Raw genomic sequence first — 25868 nt, forward strand, 5'->3', positions numbered from 1 at the left:
GAATTTACACAGTTGACACTTGGGATGGGATGTGCCGAAAATGCTTAAGAAATTCACTCAAAGTACAGAAACTTAGGTTTAATTATCCGGTTCTATATACAACAGGTTGCCTCAGACTGACAAAAGTGTTTTTAGCCAGCTGTTTCAGTCAGTGAATAATATACGCTTTTGATATCACAATGACGCACACTCATTCTTCCAGGTATAAAACCTTGCCTGGGTAGATACGAGCTCTTATACAAAGTCTGTGCCAAAATCGTAGGCATCGTTGTCATTCTTCTGAGCAGCCAACAGGTCAATGTTGACCGAGGCAGGGTTTACCTTTCCGTTCTTCTGTTTACCTACGAGTGTCAAGACATGTCAGGGGAAAAAAAAAAAAAAACACAAATGTAAAAATTACTAAATGTAAGCTTGTATTTGTTAATCAGATGCTTTAATAATTTACGTATGTGTTGAGAGACGTAATAGAGGGAGAGAAAAAAAATCTTGACTACTTACGTGTTATTTGAGTTTTGGTTTTCTTGGATTCAGGGATCTAAAATGTGAGAGAGAAAAAAAAGGGGGGGGGATACAGAGATTAGATAAAATTTGATGTATTAAGTTCAACAACCTAAAGTGGCCAGTAATGGAAAAGATCAGTGATGGAGTTCAGAGTTGGATTAAAAAGTCATCAAGTATATATGACACAATGGACTCATCATTACTCATCACTTGTTTTAGGACTGGAAGTAAATAAAAAAAAAAATAAAAAAAATGGGAAATCCATTCAGCAGGATTTAGATTGGGATTTCCCTAAACACCATGACAGACCTGAAGCTGAAATGGCTGGGGTCTATTGAAAATAGTTTACAATTTATTAATAGTTGAAGATTATTCTTAAACTGCCAGTTCCCAGTCCTACTGTTTATAAATCGGTCCAAGTACCTCTTCAGTGTCCTCCATTTCTTCTGTTTCCTCAAAAATGTCCTCATCACTGTCTTCTTCATCCTCCTCCTCCTCCTCCCCCGGTGCATGTTTTTCCTCTGGGATTTCGCAGACATCCAGAATTCCAGCAGTCATGCCCTTTGAATTGAACACTATAGTGCTAGATAGTTTTGGATTTTGCACACCTAAGGGAAAAATGCATCATGATTTGTCAATCTAATGTCACCATGCACAGATATAATAATAAAAAATAAAAAACATGAGATGGAACGTACATTTAATAATCTGCACGTTTGCCGTGTTTATTCGGTCCAAGTCCAGACCTGCCTGAGTTTCTCTAACCATGGCCTCCGTGAGATGTGGTGGAAGGCCTTGTTTCTCCGGTACTTTGCTAAAGAAGCTCAGTTTAGCCCTGTCAGATCAACACATAATTCATGGATCAATATGTACTCAGGTTTATGGATTTGATCCCTTAAGTCTCTAGGAAAAAAATAATAATATTGTTCATTCAATGTTAACAATTAAGTATTATTAAGGCCCACTATTGCAATAAATAAATATGCAGCTCACCCAGTCCAGTCTTTGAGAAAAATACGTGCCGCCTCCTCTGTGTTGGGAAGCGCACCCTTCTGAAACAAGCTACGCTTCTTGGCAAATGTGGTCAAAAACTCCAGTGAATTTCTGTAGTTGGGGAGATTGTACTGCAACATGATCTGAAAACGAAACAGGTGTGGGTAAATCTGTACGCCTTTTGACCCAAATGGGTTTTAACTGTCAGAACATTTTTCAGATAATATTTAAAATTTTTAAACAGAAGACGGATTTTACTTTTATAATGTAGCAGAGCTCATAAATAATACGATTTCTCTGGGTAAAATAAACAAAACAATAAAAAAAAAAAAAAAGTCACTCACTTGCTGTTGGTTGCACTCTTTCAGCAAACTGTTGACAGCATCAAGAGGATTCACCTCTTTCTCATCCACCTCCAGACTCCTTAGAGCCAGCTTTTCGCCAGAGTTAGACGGAGCTGCCAATAAGGCTGAACTGTCGATCATCTTCACCTTATCAGAAATATGCACTTCCTGCATACACCTAGGCAGAAAAAAATACCATGCTCGGTCCCAGTGTTTCCTTAACTGTGCATTTTAAAAACAAGTACACTATGAAGCTCAGGGTTGGATTGAATTGAGACTCCATTGCACTGTCAGATCAATACAGTTCATCATGCTTCATAAAATGACAAAGAAACAGCAAAGGGTCCTAAGTCCTGCCACAGACTTTAAAAAGCTAATAAAGCCTTCATTGGTTATGTTCTGTGATTGTATATACTAAAACGTTTTTGTTTAGAAATTAAACGTCTTAGACTGAACTGGGATCCTCTGCGGTTTAGTTGGAATTATACTGAATAAACTTACTTGGTCAGTCCTCGCTGTACTCCAGCATGACACGCTCTGCTGCCTTTCAAACTGTTTATGATGCTGCTCTTTCCGACATTTGGGAAACCTGAACAAACGCGGATAAGCGCCGTTTAGCGAGTGCTTGTTTAAGATACCAATTCGTGAGTCAAGCATCATAAGTTTTGTGTTTGATCGCAAGTGTTGAATTCGTTCCTTACCGACGACGCCGACGTTAAGCATGCTCTCACTGCCTTTGTTGTTTGCCAAATGCTCGAGTGTTTCCATGAGAGATTCTGAGCCGAAGCACTTTCCTGCTCTGCACAGGTTTTCAGGAATGCTCAATACTCTCTGCTTCTTATTAAGCTAAAACAATCAAATATACAAAAGAATTAAGGTTATTACAGAAACATTAAATAAAAAAAAATAAAAAACGAAGAAAGTTGTTCTTTTATTGTACATACCACAGTCCTGTCCTCAAGGTGTGCATATGATTTGAATACAAACGTGGGACACTGCGCTTTAAGATACTGAACCCACTTCCCCAGATTTTCTTTAGGCACCAGATCTGAAGAGGGAAAAGAAGAAAAACGTTCAGCTTCTCCGTTATCTTTCGTTTTTTTGAAAGAATTCCTGATAGCGCACCGGGTACGTACCGATCTTGTTTAAGACAAACAGCAGCCGTTTCTTTCCCTCGTGCTTTAACACTGCTTCCTCCAGCTGAGGGCAGCGGCACCCAATAGGGTCCCTGGCATCCAGGACTTCCAAGATCACATCGGACGCCTCAATAACCTGAGGAGGACGTAACGTAATGAGCACAGACCGCACACAAATGACTGTGCAACAGAATCGGTTCCTATGTAATAATGTTATAATTCCTTTTAAAAGTCCACGGTGAGTCTGAGGAGGTTTCACCTTATTCAGTTCGCTGCATCTGAACTTCTTTGTGCTTTTCTGCTTTGAGACAGCCGCCCTCACTTCTCTCTGCGCTTTTACTTTCTCTGCCTGAAAAAGCAACAAAACAAGCATACAATAAATCAAATTTTTTTCCATTTAAAATTTCTCCACTAGCCATTTTTGAAATCCGACTGAAAGAACATTTTACACACAGAGTAGCAAAGTGTGTGCAGGATCACATCAAGCCTAGATTTACTTGGATTAAGGAGTGACGTGACATTAGATCAATCAGATCCGATTGGTGCGGAAAAAATTAAATCACAACATACGCGTATAATCTTGATTATTAGCATGGATTGCGGTAACAAGGATAAATTTGTAGGATTGGGATCAAAAACAATATCACCTTTTTCAATTTTTTTTTCTTCGCCTGCGTGTCCTCACTGCTTTCTTCTTTGCCCTTCTTTCGCTTCTCAGCTCGCTCCTTCTGCTTCTCTAATCTGTTCTTCTCTTTCAGCTCTTCAAGCTTCACCGTGCCAAAAACAACAACAGGTCAGTCACATGTAATACATGATGCACAAATATGGCATGTCAGATATATTATTCAGGACTACCTCTTGCTTCTTCTGCGCTGCTTCTCGCAGGACTTCCTCTTTAAACGGTGCACTGTTCGGGACGCCGACGTCCTTCTTGATCTTCCGTTTGATTCCGCTCTTCTTCGCTCTCTCTTGAGTTTTCTGTGATGCTCTCGAACCTAGAAGAAAGTGCACAGGATTGGGGTGGGGGGTAAAAAATGTCAAAAATTAAATCAAACTGATGTATTTGGATTATAATATAATAGAGCAGGAACCCTTAAATCATACCCTAACTCTAGAAAGTGTTTATTAGTAGGATGGTGCATTTGTAATGTGACATAAAGCAAAATAGTAGCTGAGGGCACTGATCAATAAAACTAACTTTATTAGAATGATAGACAGAGTTCTTACCTTTTTCTGGATTTTAAAACGTTTGGCGCAGGACATGCGCTTGCTCGCCTTTTTTAACTCTGGAGAGAAATTTCAAGATAATTTTAAGTACTTCTAGTTAGCTGCTTAGCTTAGCATATTCTGTATCATTCACTCTCAAACACTAGGATTGCAAGAACGCGTTAAATACATGACAAACATATAAATTTCATAAATACAATTTCTCTTTCAATGACACACCAATGCTTCACTTGTTTGGTTGGTTTTTATTAAAGGGAAATTTATACAATAAAAACCATGCTTACTTGGTCGCTTCATGCTTGTCGCTGCCACGAGGATTCTCAGCACGACGCTGTCACGTGCTGTCTATTTCCGGTTCCGGCTCCTCACCGGGTTTTGCGCCGTAGTCCCGCCCCTACCGGATCGGGATTTGTCTAGAAGCAGTACCGAACCGAACCTCCCGGTAACTTCTAAAGCATCAAGTTATTCTTAATCTGTTTCATTTTTTTTTTTGTATGGAAGCACACACGTGTCAAAACATTATTATTACATTACTCTAAATAATAATAAACAAAGATACATCTTTACAGAATTTCAGAATTATTAAACAATAATACTCTGACTGTGGAAAGGAAAAACTTCCTTAGATAGTATGAGTAAGAAACCTTGAGAGGAACCAAACTGAAGAGGGAACCTATCCTCATTTGAGTGATATCATCATCATCATCATCATCATCATCACCGACATCATCAACAGCATAATCACTACTACCATCTTCATCATGATCACCATCATCATCGCTTCAGCATCCTCAGCTTCATCTTTATCACCATCGGTATCACCACCACCATCATCATCATCCTCCTCATTAGCAACAGCAACATCATAACAATCAGCATCATCACCATCATCATCATCATCATCATCATCATCACAAAAAGCATCATCAGCATCAGCACCATCTTCACAATCAGTATCATTTGCTTCTTCTTCTTAATAATAAAAAAACATGTAGGCACTACGTACCGCATTCATTACTTATTGTTCTTTATATTCCATTTAATAAAGCAAAAAAGAAAACAAAACAAAAAAAAAAACACCTAACGCGTTCCCACTTTATTTATGACCAGTGTTTATCTTCTGTGGTTGCTCTGGTGATGAACGGTGAATGATTTTCCAGCTGCCCAATCAGATGATGGCTGATCAGTCAGGAGAAATCTGACCAATCCGGGTGCAGGAGGCGGGACGTCTCGGTGTCCGGGTGCGGGAAAATAACGCGCTCCAAATGGTTAATTTTTTCTCCCCCTCTGTAATAAATTAGTCAGGCTTCTGCGAATGTTTTCCCACAATCTCAGAGCAGGCTGAAAGAACAGGAAGTGCAGGTAAGGCCTTGGAGAGGGTCGGTTCTCCCCCCCGCCACATCAGCTCTTCGGGGTTAGTTCGCATCGCCGGTGAAGAACAATCATCGGCTAGCGGCTAGCTCGGGCTACGGCCGGGGGATGCGCACTAGCGTACCGGAGGGCGCGCGAGGAATAGCGGGGAAAACGGCGCGGGGCTTCTCACGTGTGGGACGTGGAGTGCCCTGCTGCGGCTGGTGCTGCTGCTTTTGGACGGTGCATTTGTGTTTGGACCTGTCACTCAAAACCACTCCAACCGAGCCGCACATAACGGTGCTGCAACACCGATTAGATCAGCTCTCTGCACAATAGATCTCTGATCGCACGTCTGATTCGGATTTTCTCCGTGCATTTGTCTTCTGCAAAAGTAAATATTGCGTGCATGCATGCAGCTCTGCACGCTGATCCATTAGATTAAGCATTTATCCAGTTTTGCATCCAGGAAATAGATTAAACCAGAGCATATTTCTATTCTTGTGAAAATAAATCTGTGCACTTAATTAAAGCTGATCTAAATCAGCAGATCTACCCATGTCATTGTGCTGAAAGAACAGCTGGTACAAGCAACAGAAATCTCCATCCTCCTGAACAATCTGCAATTCTCAGATGGTTAGGGCACCCTATAGTCATCTCCTGATAGATCTTTATCAATCACATCCCACTAGAGGTATCATATCTCCACAATTGATTTGTGCACGTCTGGGAATCCCATACAATAATAAATAGAAGGAAAATGGAAAGAGTACCCGAATTGATTTTTTGCAAGCTTTTTGTTTGTAGCGTCTGCAAGTTTTTTTCTTGCGTTTTTCTTCAGGAACCTTTGTCTTCACCTTCACCATGGGCTCTAAGCGGAGGAGGGCCACCTCTCCGTCCAGCAGCGTGAGCGGTGGAGACTTTGAAGACAGCCAGCCGGCCCCGACCTCCTCGTCTGGCCGCAAGAGGAGAAGAACAGCAAACATTCCTACAGTTGATCCTGTGAGCAGCCCTGGGTTGTGTTGGTGAAATGGACAATTATAAAAATATTTTTCCCCCCCAACATGTTTGTTACTGAGTCTAAGAATATTTACATGGCATCATGTAAGAATTAGAATGTATGTATTTGTTTTTCATCGTAGATTGTTTACAAAATAGACAACGGTTTGATTTGTCAACAAAAGTATTTCTATTTATAGCCATAAGCGTATGTAAAAATCCGTTTTTATCGTATTGATTCCGAATTGTTGAGGAGGTTATCAGATTGTACTTTTATCCTTTTATAGTTACATGTTGTGGAACATAATCAATCCATGAAAGATCCCATTATCAGATTCTCTCACTATATATTAACAAAAGAAATACAGAAAACAGAAAAAAAACAATAAAAAAACACGTTTCAGTATTTGTCAATGCTATAAACCCCCAAAATTAGATACTGTGCTCTTTATATAAACTGCTGAATTGAATGTTATAAATATTTTTTATAAAAAAACAGAAGCAATACTTTAACACATTTATATGCGATCTGAGATACACTACATGGACAAAGGTTTGTTGGCACCTAGCCATAAAATTTGTATGTGCTTTTGGAACATTTATTCTCCATTTTCTGTTATAATAACCTCCAATCGTCCGGGGCGGTGTTCCACAAGATTTTGGAGAGTGTTTATTTGAGTTGTGTGAAGATTCATTTAGTAAAGTAAGATACTGATGTAGGATGAGGAGGCCTGGGGTGCAGTCAGTGTTCCAAATCACCAAAAGGTGTTCAGAAAGGTTGAGGCCAGAGCTCTAGTAGAAGGCCACTCAAGAACTACCACTCCAACCTATGCAAAGTATATCTTCATGTAGCTGGCTTTATGCACAGGTGCGTTGTCATTCTGGAACAGGTTTGAGTCTCCTAGTGGAAGTCAAGGGAACATTTTTATCCTACTGTATATAGACATCCTATACAGTTGTATGTCTTCACCTTTGTGATAATAGTTTGGGAAAGAACCACATATGGCTGGAAAAGTCAGGTGTCTCAATACCTTTGTCCATATAGTTTTGTATTGTATTGTAGTATTGACATATAAGATTGTAACAGCTTATAAAGTCTATAGATGTCATGGAAATGCAGGTGCTAGTAGTAATGAGGGCTGCAAATATAACAATACTGCTAATAATAAGTATCTCACTTCAGCTCTGTTTAAGAGCTGTTTCATTTTGGCAAATCGATGCTTGTTTTCCTTCGTCTTACATATCCTGTTTTCTCTGGATGTTTCAGATTGCAGTGTGTCATGAACTTTACAACACTATCAGAGACTATAAGGATGACCAGGGCAGAATGTTGTGTGAACTTTTTATCAGAGCTCCAAAGAGAAGGTGAGACACACACACACACACACACACACACACACACACACACACACACACTCCAAAAAACTTACCAGCAGTTGGTTTATATTTAAAAAATTCCAAATAGGGACACAGTATAAAATGTGAATAAAAACAGAATGAAATGATTTCCATGTTTTATAAACCTTAAAATACCCTCAGGACCCAATATATACATTTAAAATTATTACATTTTTTAAATTATAAACCCACATTTTATTCTAAAGTAGATAAAATGATCTACTACAGCACAATCATTTTTGAAGAAATATATTTTAAGGAATTAATTTAGAATTTTATGCCTGCAACACATTTCAAAATGTCTACCAGGGCCATGTCTACCAACTGTATATCATCCCATCTTCTTTTAGCAACAGTCTGTATATGTCTAGAAATTGATGAACCAGTTGTTGGAGTAGGAGTGGAATGTTTTCCTATTTGTGTTTACTGAGTCTTCTTTGTTGTATTTTGCATTTCATGATGCGGCAAATGTTTTCAAATAGTCAAAAGTCTGAACTGCAGCAGGCCAGTTCAGCACCCAGACTCTACTATTACAAAGCTATGTTGTTGTAATAGGTGCAGCATGCAGTTTAGCATTGACTTGCTAAAATATACAAGGCCAACCCTGAAAGAGCCTTTGTCTGGAGGGAGGCATATGCTGCTTTAAAACTCGTGTATACCTTTCAGCATTGATGGAGCGGTTATAATTGTAAAAACTGCACATTACATAGGCACTATCAGAGATGCAGGCTTTTGAACTGAGCATTGATAACAAGCTGGATGGTCCCTCTCCTCTTTATTCCGGAGGATGTGATGTCCATGGTTTCCATAAAGAAATTCTAATTTTAATTAGTCTAACCACAGAACAGTTTTCCACTTTGTCCTCAGTCAATTTTAAATGAGATTCGACATAGCATATTATAAATTTAACCTGCATTTGTGAATGACACAGCAAACCGTGTTCACAGGCAATGATAACTGGAGATGATTACTGGAGATGTTTCTAAACTCTTGCGAACAGATATTTCTCCAGATTTTTAAGATCTTCTCAAGATCTTTTTTTTTTTTATATTCTGTACTGTAGATAATAAACTATTCAAAGTCCTCGCAATTTAATGTTGAGGAACATTATTTTGAATTGTTCCATAGTTTGTAGAAACAAACACACATTAAACTTGGACAATTTCTCCTCCGAAGGAACCAGCCAGATTACTATGATGTAGTGTCACAGCCTATCGACATGATGAAGATCCAACAGAAGCTGAAAATGGAGGAGTACGATGATGTGGAGCAGCTCACACTTGATTTCCAGCTCCTCTTTAACAACACTAAGACTTACTACAAAGTAGGAAGTCATTAAGTAGAGGGTCACTTTTTCTTTATTGCAGTTAATGAATTAGTAATAGTTATTTAAATAGAATACAGTCATGTTCAGAATATATATAATATATACAGCGATACACAAAATTTCCACCAGATGTAGCCATCAAACCAAATATTGAATTCATACAAAGAAATCTGAACATTTAAGTATACAAGTTGAGTCATAATGAATAAAGTGAAATGACACAGGGAATAAGTATTAAACACACTTTATTTAATACTTTATAGAAAGCCTTTGTTGGTGATTACAGCTTCTAGACACCTCTTGTATGGAGAGACCAGTCGTCTGCGTTGCTCAGGAGTGATTCTGGCCCATTCTTCCACACAAATGGTCTTTAAATCTTGAAGGTTCCTTGGGCCTCTTTTATGAACTTTGATCTTCAGTTCTCTCCATAGATTTTCTATGGGATTTAGGTCAGGTGATTGACTGGGCCATTCAAGCAACTTGATTTTCTTTCTCTGAAACCACTTCATTGTTTCCTTGGCCTTGTGTTTGGGATCATTGTCTTGCTGAAATGTCCACCCTCTTTTCATTTTCAGCTTTCTGGTAGATGGCAGCAGATTTTTATCCAGAATGTCCCGGTACATTTCTCCATTCATCCTGCCTTTAATAATATGAAGTCTGCCAGTACCCCTTGCTGAAAAGCAGCCCCAAACCATGATGCTTCCACCCCCAACTCAACTGTTGGTATGGTGTTCTTGGGGTGGTGGGCAGTGCCATTTCTTCTCCAAACATGGTGTGTAGAATGACTGCCAAAAAGTTCAATTTTGCTTTCATCTGACCATATTATAGTCTCTCAATAATCCACAGGCTTCTCCAAATGCTCTTTCGCAAACTTTAAACGAGCCTCAACATGCTTTTTGTTCAGCAATGGAGTCTTGCGTGGTGAGCGTGCATGGATGCCATGGCGGTTCAGTGCATTGCTTATAGTTTAATTTGAAACAGTACCTGCTAATGCAAGGTCTTCCTGAAGTTCAGCCCGAGTGGTTCTTGGCGAACAGGGACAGGGACCTTACGTGGAGCACCTAAATGTGGCCGGTTTATGGTGAACTGATGCTCTTTCCATTTCCGGATAATGGCCCCCACAGTGCTCACAGGGACATTCAGCATTCTGGAAATGCACCTATAACCATTCCCATCAAAATGCTTTTCAACGATAAGATTACGAAGATCTTGAGAGAATTCTTTGCTTTTACCCATCATGAAGTTTTTCCTGTGTGCCTCCTGGGTAATGAGAAGCCTTTATAGGCCATCAATTAAGACTAAAGCAGCTGATATCAATTAGTACTGATAGGGGGCAGGGTTTCTCTCTCAATACTGACAGATTTCAGGTGATCTCCTGGCTTTCTATGCCATTTTGCACCTTGTTATCGTCATGTGTTTAATACTTATTCCCTGTGTCATTTCACTTTATTCATTATGACTCAACTTGTATACTTAAATGTTCTGATTTCTTTGTATGAATTCAATATTTGGCTTGATGGCTACATCTGGTGGAAATTTTGTGTCAATAGCCCACTTAGAAATACGTATTTTCCCTGCTGTATATATATGTTTGTGTGTATTTATGTATATCCTTTATTTACTTGATATTATAATTAATTTAAATATAATTTAATTGAGAGAAATGTATTATTATTAAGGTATCCATTATTTAATCATTATTATGCAGCTTGGGTTGGCAGACTAAGTACAAGAAAGTGTAATGTCTTCTGTACATATTGAATATAAGATCAGAAATCATGTGCTCTGTCTTCATAAAATAAAGCCAACTATTTCCTGTTGTCCAGCCTGATACCCCAGAGTATCGAGCTGCGTGTAAATTATGGGACCTTTACATTCGCACGAAAAATGAGTTTGTGCAGCGAGGAGACTATGACGAAGACGACGACGACGGTGACGATGCACGAGAAACTCCAGGAGGTGCCATGGAGGATGAGGTGAGCGCATTCAGAGAATATTTTCATCAAATTGTTTACACTGTTGAGTGAAACAGCATTGTGTGAGCGTGAGCAAAGAGTGTACGGGTTGTTCCTCAGGCTGCAGCCAGTCTTAAGGAGGTTTTGGAGCAGTTACTCGATACGGTGTTGAGACACAGTGAACACGGACGACTCGTCAGCGAACTGTTCCAGAGACTTCCTTCTAAAATTGTAGGAATGTTATATAGTAAGAGATTAATATAATAGTCTAAAATAATAGAATGTAATAAATTCTAACTGTTTTGCTTGATTTCGTTTGCAGCAATATCCGGATTATTATGCTGTTATCAAAGAGCCAATCGACCTCAAGGCCATTGCACAAAGGATACAGGTATCTGTAATACATACAGAGCCTGTCAAAAGTCTGGAAGCACCTAGTTTATCATTTTTGAGAGGCACATACATTTTCTGTTTGTTGATGTGCAGCTTTCACTTTGACCAAACAACTATATGAATGTACAGATGTCTGTACAGAAATGTAATAAACAGTTGACCTTGTGATCCCGTTTATCCCAGAGCAGTTGAATAGGATTGCGGTGCAGTGACTGGGCAGGTCATTCCATGATAGATAACATTCCAGCCCACTGCTTGGACGTATGCATTGGGTCATTGTCTTGTATGGTGAAGTCGTTTCCGATGAGCTGAATGGTATTGAAATATGGAATGTTAAGCATGTTGGTTCAGTATTCCTTTGACTCAGAATAAATCTTATATAATCTGTTCCAAAACAACCCCAAAACATTACTTCCATGTTGGACTGTGAGTGTGAGGTAGTCTGCTAAGATCATCTCTCCTGTTCTCTGTTTTACAAAAGTTCTTCGGTAAAGCCAAAAATGTCCCATTCGGACTCATCTGTCCACAAAACTTTCTTCCAGTCATTCACTGTCCAATCCCTGTTTGTTTTTTTGTTGCCTCTTACCTAGATTGATGAATAGAAACAAATAGAACATGCATGTATCTCAAAACCCATAACAATTCTAGGTGTTTCCAAAACTGTTCACAGGCACTGTATTTGAGTTAAAAACATTGAAAAGCATTTAATTTTTACTTAAATGAGACGTATTTCTCTTCTAGATCGGCTACTACAAAAGTGTGAATCATATGTCTAAAGACATTGACCTGCTAGTCAAAAATGCCAAAACATACAATGAGCCTGGTTCACAGGTATTCAAGGTAATGTATAATACATGAAGGAAAATAAATCCACACGAGTTTATTTAGCAGTGTTTTATTCATTTTATTCCAAAGCAATTTAACAGTTACTGCTTTGTATTTTTTAAAAAGAATGACATTGTACTTGATGTCTATTTGAAACATATGCAACACAAGTTGTTGCTTATGTTAGAGCATCTTTAATCTGGTTCATTCGCCAGCTTCTAATTTTCTCTTGTGAAATTGATTTGACATGTAAAATACAGCTTGTTATTTTAACAAAATCAAAAAACACAAAGACCTCAGCAGGGCTGTGGTATTGACGTATGACAAGACTCGGATAACTTGGATTGGTTCAATAGTTTTTCAAGTGAAGCAGAATAATCTGTCACAACGATTCTACAGGATGCAAACACCATCAAAAAGATCTTTTCCCAGAAGAAGATGGAGCTTGAGCACATGGAGCCTATAAAAAGCAGCATCCGTATAAGGTTAGTTTCGGTTCTTGTAAAGCAAGAAGCAGACAACGATTGACTGCTGGAGAAAATTTTGTATAATTTTTTTTGTTTTTGCTTTAATTAGAAACAGAAAATCTGTGCATGGGGACAGACTCTCCTCTATAACCATGGCTTTACAGTACGGCTCAGAGAGCGACGAAGACGGCATCCTTACAGGTACCGGTACTTTTTTTAACCTTTCAGATTATTTGCTCACCATTGTGAGCCACCCCCGAGTCGTTACTCTGTGTAATTAATATTTTTCCTTGCACCTGTGTTCTCCCAGGCTCTGTGCATTATGACGAGGGAGAATCAGAGGCTGAGAGCATCCATTCCAACATGGACATGACCAATCCCATCTTTCAGATGTTCGAGGCTATAAGAGGAGGCAGGAACAGTCAAGGCCAGCTCATAGCTGAGCCTTTTCTTCAGCTGCCCTCCCGGAAGGACTATCCAGACTACTATCAGCAGATTAACCAGCCCATCTCCCTCCAGCAGATTCGGTATGTTACGGCTGAAGAGAACTTAAAATAGGAATCTCAATTACACTACTTATATTTAAATTAACTGTATATTACTTATTATGTTTATAATGCAAGGATGTATTTTGCATAAATGTTGACTTTTTTATATATATAGCAATGCTGTTTCCCTTTACTAGAGGGAGGTAGAAAGCAACTAGAAACAGAAGCTAGACCAGCTTCGGCCACTAGAGGGGGCCATAGGACACGGTCTTAATTATAATCAGTAGATATCAGCTTCACCTGTGCCCTGGTCTATTTAAGGAGAGCTTGTGCTTGTTCACAAATTTAATATTGAGTCAACCATGCCACAGGCTGGTGCTCAATTCTTAGCTGGTAAACTGGTAATATTGGTAATATGTTCCTGGGTACATCTTGGCAATATCTCTGGCTTCTCAGTGCTCTAGTGCTCAATGCTTATAATAGAAATGATTTAATTCAGATATGGATTTAGATGAGCAAGCCAGTGAAGAACTCTCTAATGTCCAAATCTTGAAAAGAGCCCATCTGCATCTTGGAAATGTCAGATTTATGAGAGCAATTATGAGTCATTCCTCATCCACTATATAAAATCAAGAAGCAAATATCTTGAAAGGCTGTATGTATGTTCATGTTGCTTCTTCTCAATTTCATCACAGTTTTTATCTCTATACTGTTCTCAATATTTTCTGTTTAAAGTGGCATCTACCATAGCAATATAATAGATATCTAGAATCTAACAAAGTATTCAAAAAGCATACAAACATCAAAGATTACCAGAACTGTTTGTGCCCCACAAGCCTTCACCCAAGAGAAAACCTATTTACACAATGCATGACTAAACAAATAGTTTTTCAGTCCCTATATAAATATTCAGACTGTTTTAAGCACCAGCATGAAAAAAAAAATTCTCCTGCCATAGTCTTCATTATTCATTATTATTTCTGATTATCAATGATCAAGGAGCTTGCACCTCTTGCTTGAAGTAGGTGTGGTAGACCATAAAAACATATTTGCTGCCCCCTCTTCCCAAATACACACACATCAAAAAAGTGAAGGGAAGGGAAAGAGGCAATGGCAAACAGCATTCAAAGATTTTCTTATGGGTAATAACTGTGTTGAAAAGCTGAACCATCAATGCAAAAAGCATTAAATACCGATTTTTAAAACTCAGTAAATACAGAACAGTGTTCAAGATAATGCTAAAGTTTGTTTGTCATCCTGTAGATTAAAAGAACCCAAAGTCAGAAAAGCAAAAACAGGGAGCAGATCACAGCAGAACTTTAAATATGATTGGACTGGCAACTTCTACAATGTCAATGTGAATTTTTAAACAGTGCCATAGATTTTAATCTGGATTCTTAATGGAATTCAGATCTGAAAATTTGTAAAGCACTTTTGCATTGGCATCGCATTGATGATTCCTCCAGACTTTAGCTTAAGCAAACTGATGCAGATTGACATGTAATATCCCCCTATATTTTGTATCATCCATTCTTCTTTCATTTTTGGCATGAAGCCCAAGTTCTGAGGGTAAACATAATGCTTCCATTATATCATTGTGGGGATGGAGTTAAATAATAATTAGACACAGTAGTGTTTTGAAACCTGATCTCGATCTTGGTTTCACACACACTGGTGCTTTTCAAATGGCTTTTCTTCACTAGTGGTTTCTTTTTAGCAATACTTCCCTACAGCCAATGATTGATTTGTGCACCTTCACCCCATTTTCAGTCACTGTACTGAGCAGAACACATTCATTGGACCCACTATGGCTTTACTCACTAGTCTCTTCCTGTTTTAAGGCAGCGCCATGTCTGGATGGTGCTTGGGTGGTGAGATGGACCTTCTACTTCCTCACTACTGAAATGTTCAATCTCTTAGATGTCCCCTGTTTCTTTAGCAAGCTCCGCAGATCTCCTTTTCACTCCTGTTTTTTAGACTGGCAGTTGCTGTAATGAGTTTGACCCTTAGAATCTCAGGAGCTTCTTAAATAAGGGGGTTGAATACTTAGGCATGGAAAATGTTTTACTTTGTTCATTTCTTTGAAATACCTGATCAATCAATATATTTAGACTTTGAGTTACAGCTGTTCATCCTGTTTGCAGTGAAAAGATGAAGAATAACGAATACGAGAGTGTGGAGCAGATGGACACGGACCTAAATGTGATGTTTGAAAACGCAAAGCGCTACAACGTCTCCAACTCCCACATCTACAAACGGGCTCTGAAACTTCAGCACATTCTTCAGGTTCTCTCTCTCTCTCTCCTTTTTTTGAGATGTTTGCAATGAGTCTTGGCTCAACATCAACCTGACTGTGTTTAGATGAAAAGAAAAGAGCTGGGAAGGAGAGAGGATGAGGATGGTGACAGTATGCTGTCATCCACTCTGTCAGATGGCAGTACCACCAAACGCAAGAGGTACGATTGTTTAGAATGTATACAGATATTTACATACTAGTTTGAAAACTCTGGGTAAATAATACAATCCCATAATGCAGTTCAAACCATATAAGTAAAAGTTTGCTATGTTTCTTTACAAATTTCGCCTTGAATGTCGTGCAGTTATAAAAAGAACACAAAGAAGAATCGTTTGAAGTCGCTGTACCAGGCCGTGACCGAGACTCGAGAGCTGGGCACGGGTCGTAGGCTCTGTGACCTGTTTATGGTTAAACCTTCTAAGAAAGACTATCCAGACTACTATAAGATCATCCTGGAGCCCATGGACCTGCGTACGATTGACCACAACATCCGCGCAGACAGATACTCCAACGAGGACGTCATGGTGGAGGACATGAAGCTGATGTTCCGCAATGCGAGACACTACAACGAAGAAGGCTCACAGGTGGACGATAAAGAAAACAGATTGCAGTGACAAAGCAGCAGACACTAGTCTAGTAGTAATCTAATCTAGTCTAGTGGTAGTCAGCTGTGCTTGGTGCAGGATTGGAAAGAGTCAGGAATGAAGTAATTATGGGAGAAGCCGTGTGATGCGGCCTTCTTCGTTTTAGAACGAAGCAGCGCGGCTGGTACTGCATTTCCTATGTGTAATTTATTCTATTCACACAGAAACTTGTGTAAGGTAATACAGTATATTTATTTAACTATATGTCTGTTTTTATCCATTTAAAATTGCATTTAAAATTTCCTCCCGTTTTTTCTCAAGAGGGGAAAAAAACAGCTTGTCAGAATTCCTCTCATTTGAAGACTTCTCTGACACTGGAGACTTCTTCTATAAACGTTGAATGGATGCCTCCTTTGCAAAAGAATTTTATATATTAAAAAATCTAGAATGACTCAATACCATCTGACCAATCCAGAATTCAGCAGCACTATATTAATGCACAGTGTTTATAAAGCTTTTATTTATAAAGAGCATAAAACAAAGTAGTAGCTGGTCTTTTCTCAGTGTGTATGTAGTGTAGTGTAGTGAAACGATCTCTTCTTTATTTTAAAATCACTATCTGTAGGTGTATAACGACGCGAACACGCTGGAAAAGATAATGAGGGAGAAAAAGAGAGAACTGGGGCCTGCGCCAGAAGACGACGACATCATCTCACCGAAGCTTAAAATAAGTACGTTACTTTGACGTGCAAAAAAACCTAGCGGTTTACTGTACCTTTTATATGTTTCTTTGTGTTGGTGCACGGTTACAGATTTGACACCAGAAATAAGTGTTTACCACAGCTTTCTTTACAAGAAACACACAAATAGCTATGAGAAAAATTTAATCATTTATATAATTCCAGGAAAGAGTGGCATCTCCCCAAAAAAATCCAAATACCTGACGCCTCTTCAGCAGAAGCTAAACGAGCTTTATGAGGCAGTCAAGAACTACACAGACAAGCGTGGCCGGCGCCTCAGCACCATCTTCTTGCGCCTGCCGTCCCGAGCTGAACTCCCAGACTACTACCTGGCCATCAAGAGACCTATAGACATGGAGCGGGTCAAAAGCCACATGCTGGCCAACAAGTACCAGGACGTGGACGCTCTGGTGGAGGACCTGGTGCTGATGTTTAACAATGCGTGTACCTATAACGAGCCTGAGTCACTCATCTACAAGGATGCTCTGGTGCTTCACAAGGTCCTTCTGGAGACCAGGAGGGACTTGGAAGGAGGCGACGACTCCAACGTTCCGGACGTACCTCGCCTCATCCAGGACCTGATTCGCAGCCTCTTCGTTTCAGTTCTGGGTCACCAGGATGACGAAGGTCGTTGCTATAGTGACTCGCTGGCTGAGGTGGCAGCCGAGGACCCAGCCAATCCAGACAGGCCTCGGCTGAACTTCGAAATCATACGAGCTAACGTAGAGAAAGGGCGCTATAAGAGGTTAGACGTCTTCCAAGACCACATGTTTGAAGTGCTCGAGAAGGCCAGGAGAATGCACAGGTACGGTTCTATAATCGTGAGAGCCTTTTCGTTTGTTTTGGAGTGCCGATAAAAAATAAAAATGGATTCTGTCACAGGACGGATTCTGAGATCTTCGAGGACGCAGTGGAGCTGCAGCACTTCTTTATCCGAATCCGAGATGAACTGTGTAAGAACGGAGAGATCCTGCTGACCCCGGCACTCAGCTACACCTCCAAACACCTGCACAGTGATGTGGAGAAGGAGAAGAAAGAGAAGCTGCCCAAAGAGTTTGAGGAAGACAAGCTCAAAAGGGAGGAGGAGAAAAAAGGTATGGCAGCCTTTTCCTGTACATCAAACTCCAATCCATGTACTAATGTAAAACTGTGAGCCTATTGAGTAAATAATATTTGTCATAAATATTTCGCACCAGAAGCAGAGAAAAGTGAGGAATCATCTGCCGGGACGTGGCAAGGAGGCCTCCAGCGTACCTACAGTCAGGACTGCAGCTTTCGTGACAGAATGTATCACGTTGGGGATTATGTCTACGTAGAGCCTGCTGAGGCAAACCTCCAGCCTCACATAGTCTGTATAGAGCGCCTCTGGCAGGATGACACAGGTACTGCACTCGCAGGATGTGTATTACTTCAGTAGGGTGTAAAATACTATGAGTAGGAGTATGGAGTAAAGCTAGATTAAAGACATTTAGTATGAATTTGAAATAGGATATCAGAAGGTTCTGAAAGTTCTGGATCTCTTGCTTTTTCGTAGGAGAGAAATGGCTTTATGGCTGCTGGTTTTACAGACCCAATGAGACTTTCCATCTGGCCACACGCAAATTTCTGGAGAAGGAAGTCTTTAAAAGCGACTACTACAACAAAATTCCTGTTAATAAAATTCTGGGCAAATGTGTTGTCATGTTTGTTAAGGTAGGGTCTTTGACTCTGTTGTATAACCTTGCTGATTTCTAAACAGCAGGACAGTTGAAGATTTTTTCTTCAGTTTATTTTTCCTGTACTGTATTGTCGTTATTCAGGAATACTTCAAGCTCAGCCCTGAGGGATTTAGATCGGAGGACGTGTTTGTGTGCGAGTCCCGCTATTCGGCCAAAACCAAGTCGTTCAAAAAAATCAAGATGTGGACCATGCCTCTGAGCTCGGTCAAGTTTGTCCCACGTGACGTGCCCTTGCCAGTGGTCCGGGTGGCCTCTATGTTTGCTCCGAAACCAGAAAGCGAGAAAGCTGCCGAGCCAACAGACGACAACAAAACAGTGAACTCTGTCATTGAAAAGGTATGAATCAGAAATGAGATCAGAACTGAATACCCAGTTTTTTTTTGTTTTTTTTTTAATACCGTCCCCTCTGCGTTGCTCATATAAACATACAGGGCAAGGCAAATTTTTACCCAAATAAATAAAACATAAAAAATAGTACAATTACACTCAATACAACTAGAAACATAAATGGTTTTAATGAATTTTATTCCAAAAGTATGAAGAGCTCTGATTGTTACTGCAGTGTAAATTATAAAAACCTGGATTGTATGCAGGAGAGGGAGGACGTTCCTGTGGAGATGAGCAACGGTGAGCCTGGTTGTCAGTATTACGATCAGCTCTGTTACAACGACATGTGGCTCAAAGTGGGAGACTGCGTCTTCATTCGCTCTCACGGCTTAGTGCGCCACCGTGTGGGCAGGTAGAGCATTGACACGAATGCGCACACTTGCCATTGAGCTTTTTGTCTCTTTTTGCGACCTCATGCTACGTTTATTTTGAACTTGTGCTTGCATGTACTTTAACAGGATTGAGAAAATGTGGGTACGGGACGGGGCCGCCTACTTTTTCGGGCCGATCTTTATCTACCCTGAGGAGACCGAACACGAGCCCACCAAGATGTTCTATAAAAAGGAGGTATTTCTAAGCAATCTGGAGGAGTCCTGCCCTATGACCTGCATTACTGGTATCCTTTGCTGTTCTGCTACTAATTGACAAAAGTAGCTGATTATTGATCCGTTAGTTCGCCCAATAATACAGTAATAACAATTGATCCTGACCTGTCTTTTTTCTCAGGAAAGTGCGCAGTGTCCTCGTTTAAAGACTACTTGTCGTGCCGTCCCACCGAAGTGCCTGAAGACGATGTGTTGCTCTGCGAGAGTCGCTACATTGAAAGCGAGAAGCAGATGAAGAAATTTAAAGGGCTGAAGAGATTCTCCCTCTCCGCCAAAGTAGTAGAGGATGAAATCTATTATTTTAGGTGAGTTCCTTTGAATCTCATATATCTGACCATATTTGAAAACTACATTCTCAGTCACTTCATAGTCAGTGTTTATGCGACAGGAAGCTGATCGTGCCTCAGAAGGAACCGTCTCCTCTTCTGGACAAGAAGATCGAGGAGCTGGAGGCCAAGTTTGCCGATATGACCGACGAAGAACTGGAAGAACTTGGGGATGATGACGGGGATGGCTTAGACAGCCAGGGAATGTCTCAGCTTCAGACACCGCTACACAGCGATATGGACATGTTATCATACACACCGATACAGGTCACTGGAGCATGGTCTAACCAAATCAAGAGCAATTACACAGAATGCAAATCGGTGGATATTAAAATATAAAAATTCAATATATAAGCATGTGGATTGTTAAACTTTTGTCCTGCAGTCCACACCGAAATCCTTTAAGGGCCTGTCAAAGAAGGAGGGTGCGAAGAGGAAGATCAACATGAGCGGCTACATCCTGTTCAGCAGTGAGATGCGGGCGGTGATCAAGGCCCAGCACCCGGACTTCTCCTTCGGCGAACTCAGCCGTCTTGTGGGCACAGAGTGGAGAAATCTGGAGTCGGCCAAGAAAGCCGAGTACGAAGGTGAGACGGCGCCGGCATTGACGCCTCTGTGTGAAAAAAAGCCAGTGGATGTAAGGAAGAGATCAAAATAGTCTTCTGCATCTATTATACTGTTATACTAAATAAGTTATCATCGTATCATTATAATCATTGATCAGATGTTTTCAGGTTTTATACAGACTTTGTTTATAGATTGTAACCTGCCTTAATGAGTCTGTAGGTTACTACATCCTGTATGTAGTGTTCACATTCAAATGGACCAATGAAAGAGATTAAAAGAGGGAGCTCTAGACCTTCTGATCAATAACCCTCAGCCATAACTATTGAGCTACCACATCCTCATAATACTGAACAGCTATATCTTAAATATGTTAAAGATGAGGTACAGTTATAGTTTATTTTATGTAAATACTTGAAATAATTGTATTATCCAAAGTCCTTCAGCTTTTTTTACTTATTAAGTATACCAAGCATTTTAAATCTTTTTTTCTAAAATATGTTTTATATAAATAGTGTGTTTACTTTAGGGTGCATTCTTACACCCAAATCAGTGTGTAATCCAGACCAGAAGTCAAGAGTCAAGAAGATTTTATTGTCATTTCAACCATATAAAGCTGACAATGAAATGAAACAACGTTCCTACGGAACCCCGGTACTACATAAAACACATAGCTACGGACTAGTAAGTGTCCTCGCCACATAAAATGCATCGTGTGCAACCTGATGCAAACAGTGCAAGACAGACAGTGCAGAGACAACACAAGACAGTGTTGGACAAATACACAAAACACAAAATAGCCCCGCCAGTAAACCTGTTTTTTTGTATTACACAGTGCGGTGTGTAGAAGAGTAAAGAGTGCGCTATTGTACATTTGTAATTAAACAAAATGTAAACAAAATGGTTTGTGCAAAATAAAAAGCAATAGCAGCAGTCAGAAAAGATGTGCAAAAACAGCATGTAAACAGTTTGTAGTAATGAAGTGATATTATATGGGCATGGATGTGTGAAGTGAGTACAATTGTGTGTGTTAAGTCCAGGTATGTACAGATCAATCACACAGTTGAGAGTGTGTGTGTGTGTGTGTGTGTGACTTTCAGAATGATGATGATCAAACATTTAGCGTTAATGGTGTGTGTGTCTCTGTGTTTCAGAACGGGCAGCCAAAGTTGCAGAGCAGCAGGAGCGCGAGAGAGCGGCTCAGCAGCAGAACTCCCCGAGAGCAGGTACCCCAGTAGGGGCAGTCATGGGGGTGGTGCCTGCGCCGAGCCATATGGGGATGCTTAACCACAGCATGACGCCTATGGCAGGTAACCCCTCTCAGCTGTGCTAGTGGAACACCGCACTGGTGCCACACAGAGCTGCAATGAGAAGCCTAACTGCTAACACACTTCCTTTTTCTTCAGCCATTCCAATCCTCACTGCCTCTGATTCATCTTTAATGATTTGTCTCTCTGGTGGACTATAATAATGAATGACACTTCATACTTTCACTGTATTAATGAGCATGTGCATGTATTAAAAAACATAACCTTTAGCTGGTTTATTTCAAGATCAATGAGACAAGTAGCCTTTTGTTAGACACAGCGCATGATTTCCTTTTCTGCAGTTAGCTGCATGTTTTACTGATGCATGGATATATTCTTTGTGTTGCCATCTTCCTTTTTTTCACTCCCCAAAGTCATGATGGGTAGCATTCTTCAGCCACCCATGCTGCCGCTGCCAGGTCCAGTTGATGGCATTGTTAGCATGGCTGGCATACCGCCGCATTTCCTGCCTTTCTTACACCGCCATCTCCCGCCAAGCATGTATGGCTTCCCTGGCATGCCGTACCCGGGTAAGGACAGCCACATGCCCACTTCACCTGTGCAGTTGCTTCCTGTCTGCCTCTCGAACTCAAACTGGAGGGGCTACCTGTACCATAGGCTCAGGGGCTTGATTTAACCAGCCTGACCTGGCCATGAGAAATAGCTTCTTTAGAGAGTAACATTATGAAAAGGAGTGCTCTAGTAGCAGGTAACAACAATATATCACAGTCAGATATTGTCAAGCATTGAACATTCTGTAAACCAGTGCTGCAAATGGCACCAGGTTTTAAACCTAATTTCATGAAAAGCATTGACTTATTTTTCGTAGTAGGTGAAGATAATCACATACATACTGTAACCCTGTGCTTTTATTCAGTGCGTCCATGTGTGTTTGCTGCAATTGCTTTCTCAGGTCTGAATGGAATGGGTCCTGGAACTGCAGGAAACCCCTATGGAGCCCAGGTAAAGTGTAAAAAGGCATAAGCAGTGTGTAAATATATAAATAAGACTGTAGGTCTGTCATTATTGTATAATGTAAGTGTAGGAAAGCATTCCCCTTCAGTTGTATTTCCACGCTTTACCACTAGAGGGAGATTTTCAGTTTATCACTCATGATAAGTTATCTCGGTGACATCACAGAGTACGGTTCTCCATCAAGAGTAAAAAAAGGCCAGAACATTGAGCAGCAGTCATTTATTCGACATCACGCAACCTACCTGACAGCAAGAATCACACCGCACAAGATCAATCCTAAACCCAGTTAGGTTTGAGTGTTCTGAATCCTGTACCCCTTGGGCGAGTACAATCTTCTGATCAGTGTACACCAGATAACCTTCCTTACAATTGGTCCTTCGAACCAGATAGTAAACCTTCCTAACAGTAAGTTTACCGTATATTTAAAGATTTCCTAGTGACTTATTTCAGAGACAATAGGAACTTTCTTATATCTAAAGTTGTATGTTATGTAAGAAAAATGGAAAGCTAAAGGGGGAAAAAAATTACAAAACAGATGACTGTAAAAAAGGAACATGGGAGGGAAAAATGTAATAAATATGCATATATTCAAAATGTTTTGACATTTTTATTTATTTACTATTCTTTTATAGCGTTGTCTCCAATTTCGTTTGATTTCCACTTCGTTGCTTGTTCTTCGTAGCTCGTTTCTCTAAAGGAGGTTTTCCTTTAGACTGTTGTATATTTAAAGCATGGGGCTTTATATCTGATATTTATGCAAATTGGCACAACAAAACAATCACAGGTCCAAACTCAGGGTCATTTCAGAGATAAAAATTCCCACAGAACCAATAGGAGGTCAGTAAACGTGCCTGTGCAGTGGTTTCTTCTAATGCATTGTTACGTGTGAAATTGTATCTCCCCCTTTATCCTTCACCTTTGTCCAGTACAAATTTCCAAGCCTGCATATGTGTGGGTGTGTCAACAGGCAGGAATGACTGGTGCCAATCAGCAGGCCCCGCCCCCTTACCCGGGACAAGGTCAGGTGGGCCAGCCGTCTCTCCAACAGCCTTCCACCCCGATATTTGTGGCTCCTCCACCGAAACCCCAACGTCTCCTTCACTCTGAGGCGTACCTGAGGTACATTGAGGGGCTCAGTGCCGAGTCGTCTACCGTCAGCAAATGGGACCAGACGTTGTCAGGTGAGGGCTTATAACATGGATACACAGCTCAAGGAACAGCTTGATTTCTAAATCGAATCAAATCCAGATGTAGATTTCGAGGCCTGAGATAATAGGGAGGTGTAAACTCGAAAGGGAACCCATTCGAGACCAGATATTGGGATGATAGTCTTTACGCAGGAGTATGTACAGGTGCAGAATTGAGCAGACGTGATTAAGTTCAGAGATGAGCAGTGAGACTCTAGCAGCAGTTCCTAGGCCCTGATCTACAGTACAGTAGTGACATTATCCATCAAAACCTGGGTGACATTCGGGGATAAGCCAGAACACAAAACTTAAATCAAAACGTTATGCATAAAGTGTGTCTTTTTGTGTGTTTCTGTACGTTACCACAGCTCGAAGGAAAGACGTACGCCTCACGAAAGAACAGGAGAGCAGGCTTCCGACTCACTGGCTGAAGAGCAAAGGGGCGCACAGCACCATGGCCGACGCCCTGTGGCGCCTGAGAGACCTCATGTTAAGAGACACGCTAAACATCCGACAGACATACAACATCCAGGACATCTAAACCGGTGCTCGATGGCCACAGCAACACTACGCAGATCATCAGTCTCCCAACACATCGCTGGGTTTCACTTTTTTCACAAATATGGGCACTTCACATGAAGAATACACTAAACTGCGGCACTCTGAGACCTGGCAAAACTAACGAAAGCATTCCTGTTCATCTTCGCTAACACGAGAGTCACCTTTAGAGATTGAGTGTGTTTTGTACGATGTCCTCCGTAGTCCTTTGTGTTTGTGTGCGTAATTGGACTCCTAGCACTTTGAATGAATTTGTGTTTTAGTTTTAGTTTAATATTAACTGTTGCTCTACGATAGAGATGTTCATGAAATCTTCTACGACTGTCGACGCCTTCATTTTTCCATACGCCATTTCTAAGATAGAGACTTTTCATACTGTGTTGTGAAACAGTTGTCGATGACTTGATTTGTTTGAAGACTTGACGTTCTCGGTTAGGAAAGTGAAATCGTCTTTTTATGTTGCCTGTGAGCGTTTTGAACGCAGCTTTAGTTTAGTAAAGCAGTTCGCTAAAGGAAGTAGGTTCTTTTCTTTTTCACAAGAAGGTGTGGCCTTCTTATAATTTCATTTGGATTAATTAGAATTTCATAGAGTGACTATCATTTGCTGCTGAGCCTCTGCTTCAATAAAACTGCTATTCGCAATGCTTTTTTGCTCCATCATTATTTATTTATTTTTTTATTTATTTTTACCTTAACATTTTCATTTTTTTCCAAAAGTTAATGTTTTAAGTGGGCTCATATGCTGTACATTTACTGTTTAATGTTGAATGAAAAGACGGACACTATCATTTGGATCTAAAAAGGAAAATAGATATTGGAATAAAGTTTAGGGATTAAGTTATTGTACTTTATTATATATTATATATATATTTTTTTTTTATCCTTCTGCTCAAAATCTAAAATGTGCAAAAAGGATACTCCCTTTAACTCTTTTTTTTTTTTTTTTTTATGATTTTTACTTTAACTTAGCAAACAAAGAAATAAGTAAATAAGTAGCAGGAGTGCGCTTTTTTCACGAATACATGTTTAACAGGAATAAAACAATTATGCATTTTATTTATTTATTTTTTATTATTTTATGTTTATTTTTTATTATATTTTATATTATTTTGCTTTGTTTTATTGTATTAATTAGTAAATCATTACATTCGAATTATTTATTTTATTTTGTTTTATTGTTAGACGTTACATCACCGGCTGCACGATGAATGAAACGTC

At 40.0% G+C, this 25868-nt stretch overlaps 2 protein-coding genes and 1 non-coding gene across 5 annotated transcripts; 1 reads left to right on the forward strand and 2 right to left on the reverse strand.

Annotated features, from left to right (window-relative positions):
* Window positions 1-63: 63 nt before the first annotated feature.
* On the reverse strand, window positions 64-5329 carry gnl3 (guanine nucleotide binding protein-like 3 (nucleolar)). Its single transcript, XM_046874543.1, is given in 17 exon segments — window positions 64-341; window positions 499-535; window positions 925-1109; window positions 1200-1336; window positions 1495-1637; window positions 1839-2016; window positions 2340-2427; window positions 2540-2684; window positions 2783-2886; window positions 2975-3110; window positions 3234-3323; window positions 3622-3741; window positions 3830-3939; window positions 3942-3969; window positions 4202-4260; window positions 4486-4674; window positions 5208-5329. Coding segments are annotated over 16 exon segments (1680 nt in total). The 5' UTR covers window positions 4499-4674; window positions 5208-5329; the 3' UTR covers window positions 64-234.
* Window positions 2084-2160, reverse strand: LOC124402652. Its single transcript, XR_006928765.1, has one exon. It is a non-coding gene; the product is annotated as a small nucleolar RNA SNORD69 (small nucleolar RNA).
* An 89-nt stretch (window positions 5330-5418) lies between the features above and the next one.
* pbrm1 (polybromo 1) lies at window positions 5419-25292 on the forward strand. Of its 3 annotated transcripts, none has more exons than XM_046874540.1 (30): window positions 5419-5563; window positions 6393-6553; window positions 7818-7915; window positions 9125-9272; window positions 11102-11251; window positions 11330-11461; window positions 11553-11621; window positions 12365-12463; window positions 12848-12933; window positions 13025-13116; window positions 13226-13442; window positions 15548-15689; window positions 15765-15859; window positions 16004-16283; window positions 16909-17014; window positions 17189-17828; window positions 17906-18117; window positions 18220-18405; window positions 18558-18715; window positions 18823-19077; window positions 19335-19480; window positions 19587-19744; window positions 19855-20038; window positions 20122-20326; window positions 20445-20646; window positions 21778-21933; window positions 22305-22460; window positions 22844-22893; window positions 23873-24086; window positions 24461-25292. In XM_046874540.1, the coding sequence occupies exons 2-30, from the start codon at window positions 6416-6418 to the stop codon at window positions 24631-24633; spliced, it is 4947 nt and encodes a 1648-aa protein (XP_046730496.1). In that variant the 5' UTR covers window positions 5419-5563; window positions 6393-6415; the 3' UTR covers window positions 24634-25292. The 3 variants fall into 3 exon arrangements, with proteins under 3 accessions (XP_046730496.1, XP_046730497.1, XP_046730498.1); XM_046874541.1 differs by having other exon boundaries at window positions 11351-11461; XM_046874542.1 differs by lacking the exon at window positions 22305-22460 and having other exon boundaries at window positions 11351-11461; window positions 21778-21849.
* Window positions 25293-25868: the final 576 nt, after the last annotated feature.

This window comes from Silurus meridionalis, chromosome 19 (assembly GCF_014805685.1).
Source record: "Silurus meridionalis isolate SWU-2019-XX chromosome 19, ASM1480568v1, whole genome shotgun sequence".
NCBI classification, from domain to species: Eukaryota; Metazoa; Chordata; class Actinopteri; order Siluriformes; family Siluridae; genus Silurus; species Silurus meridionalis.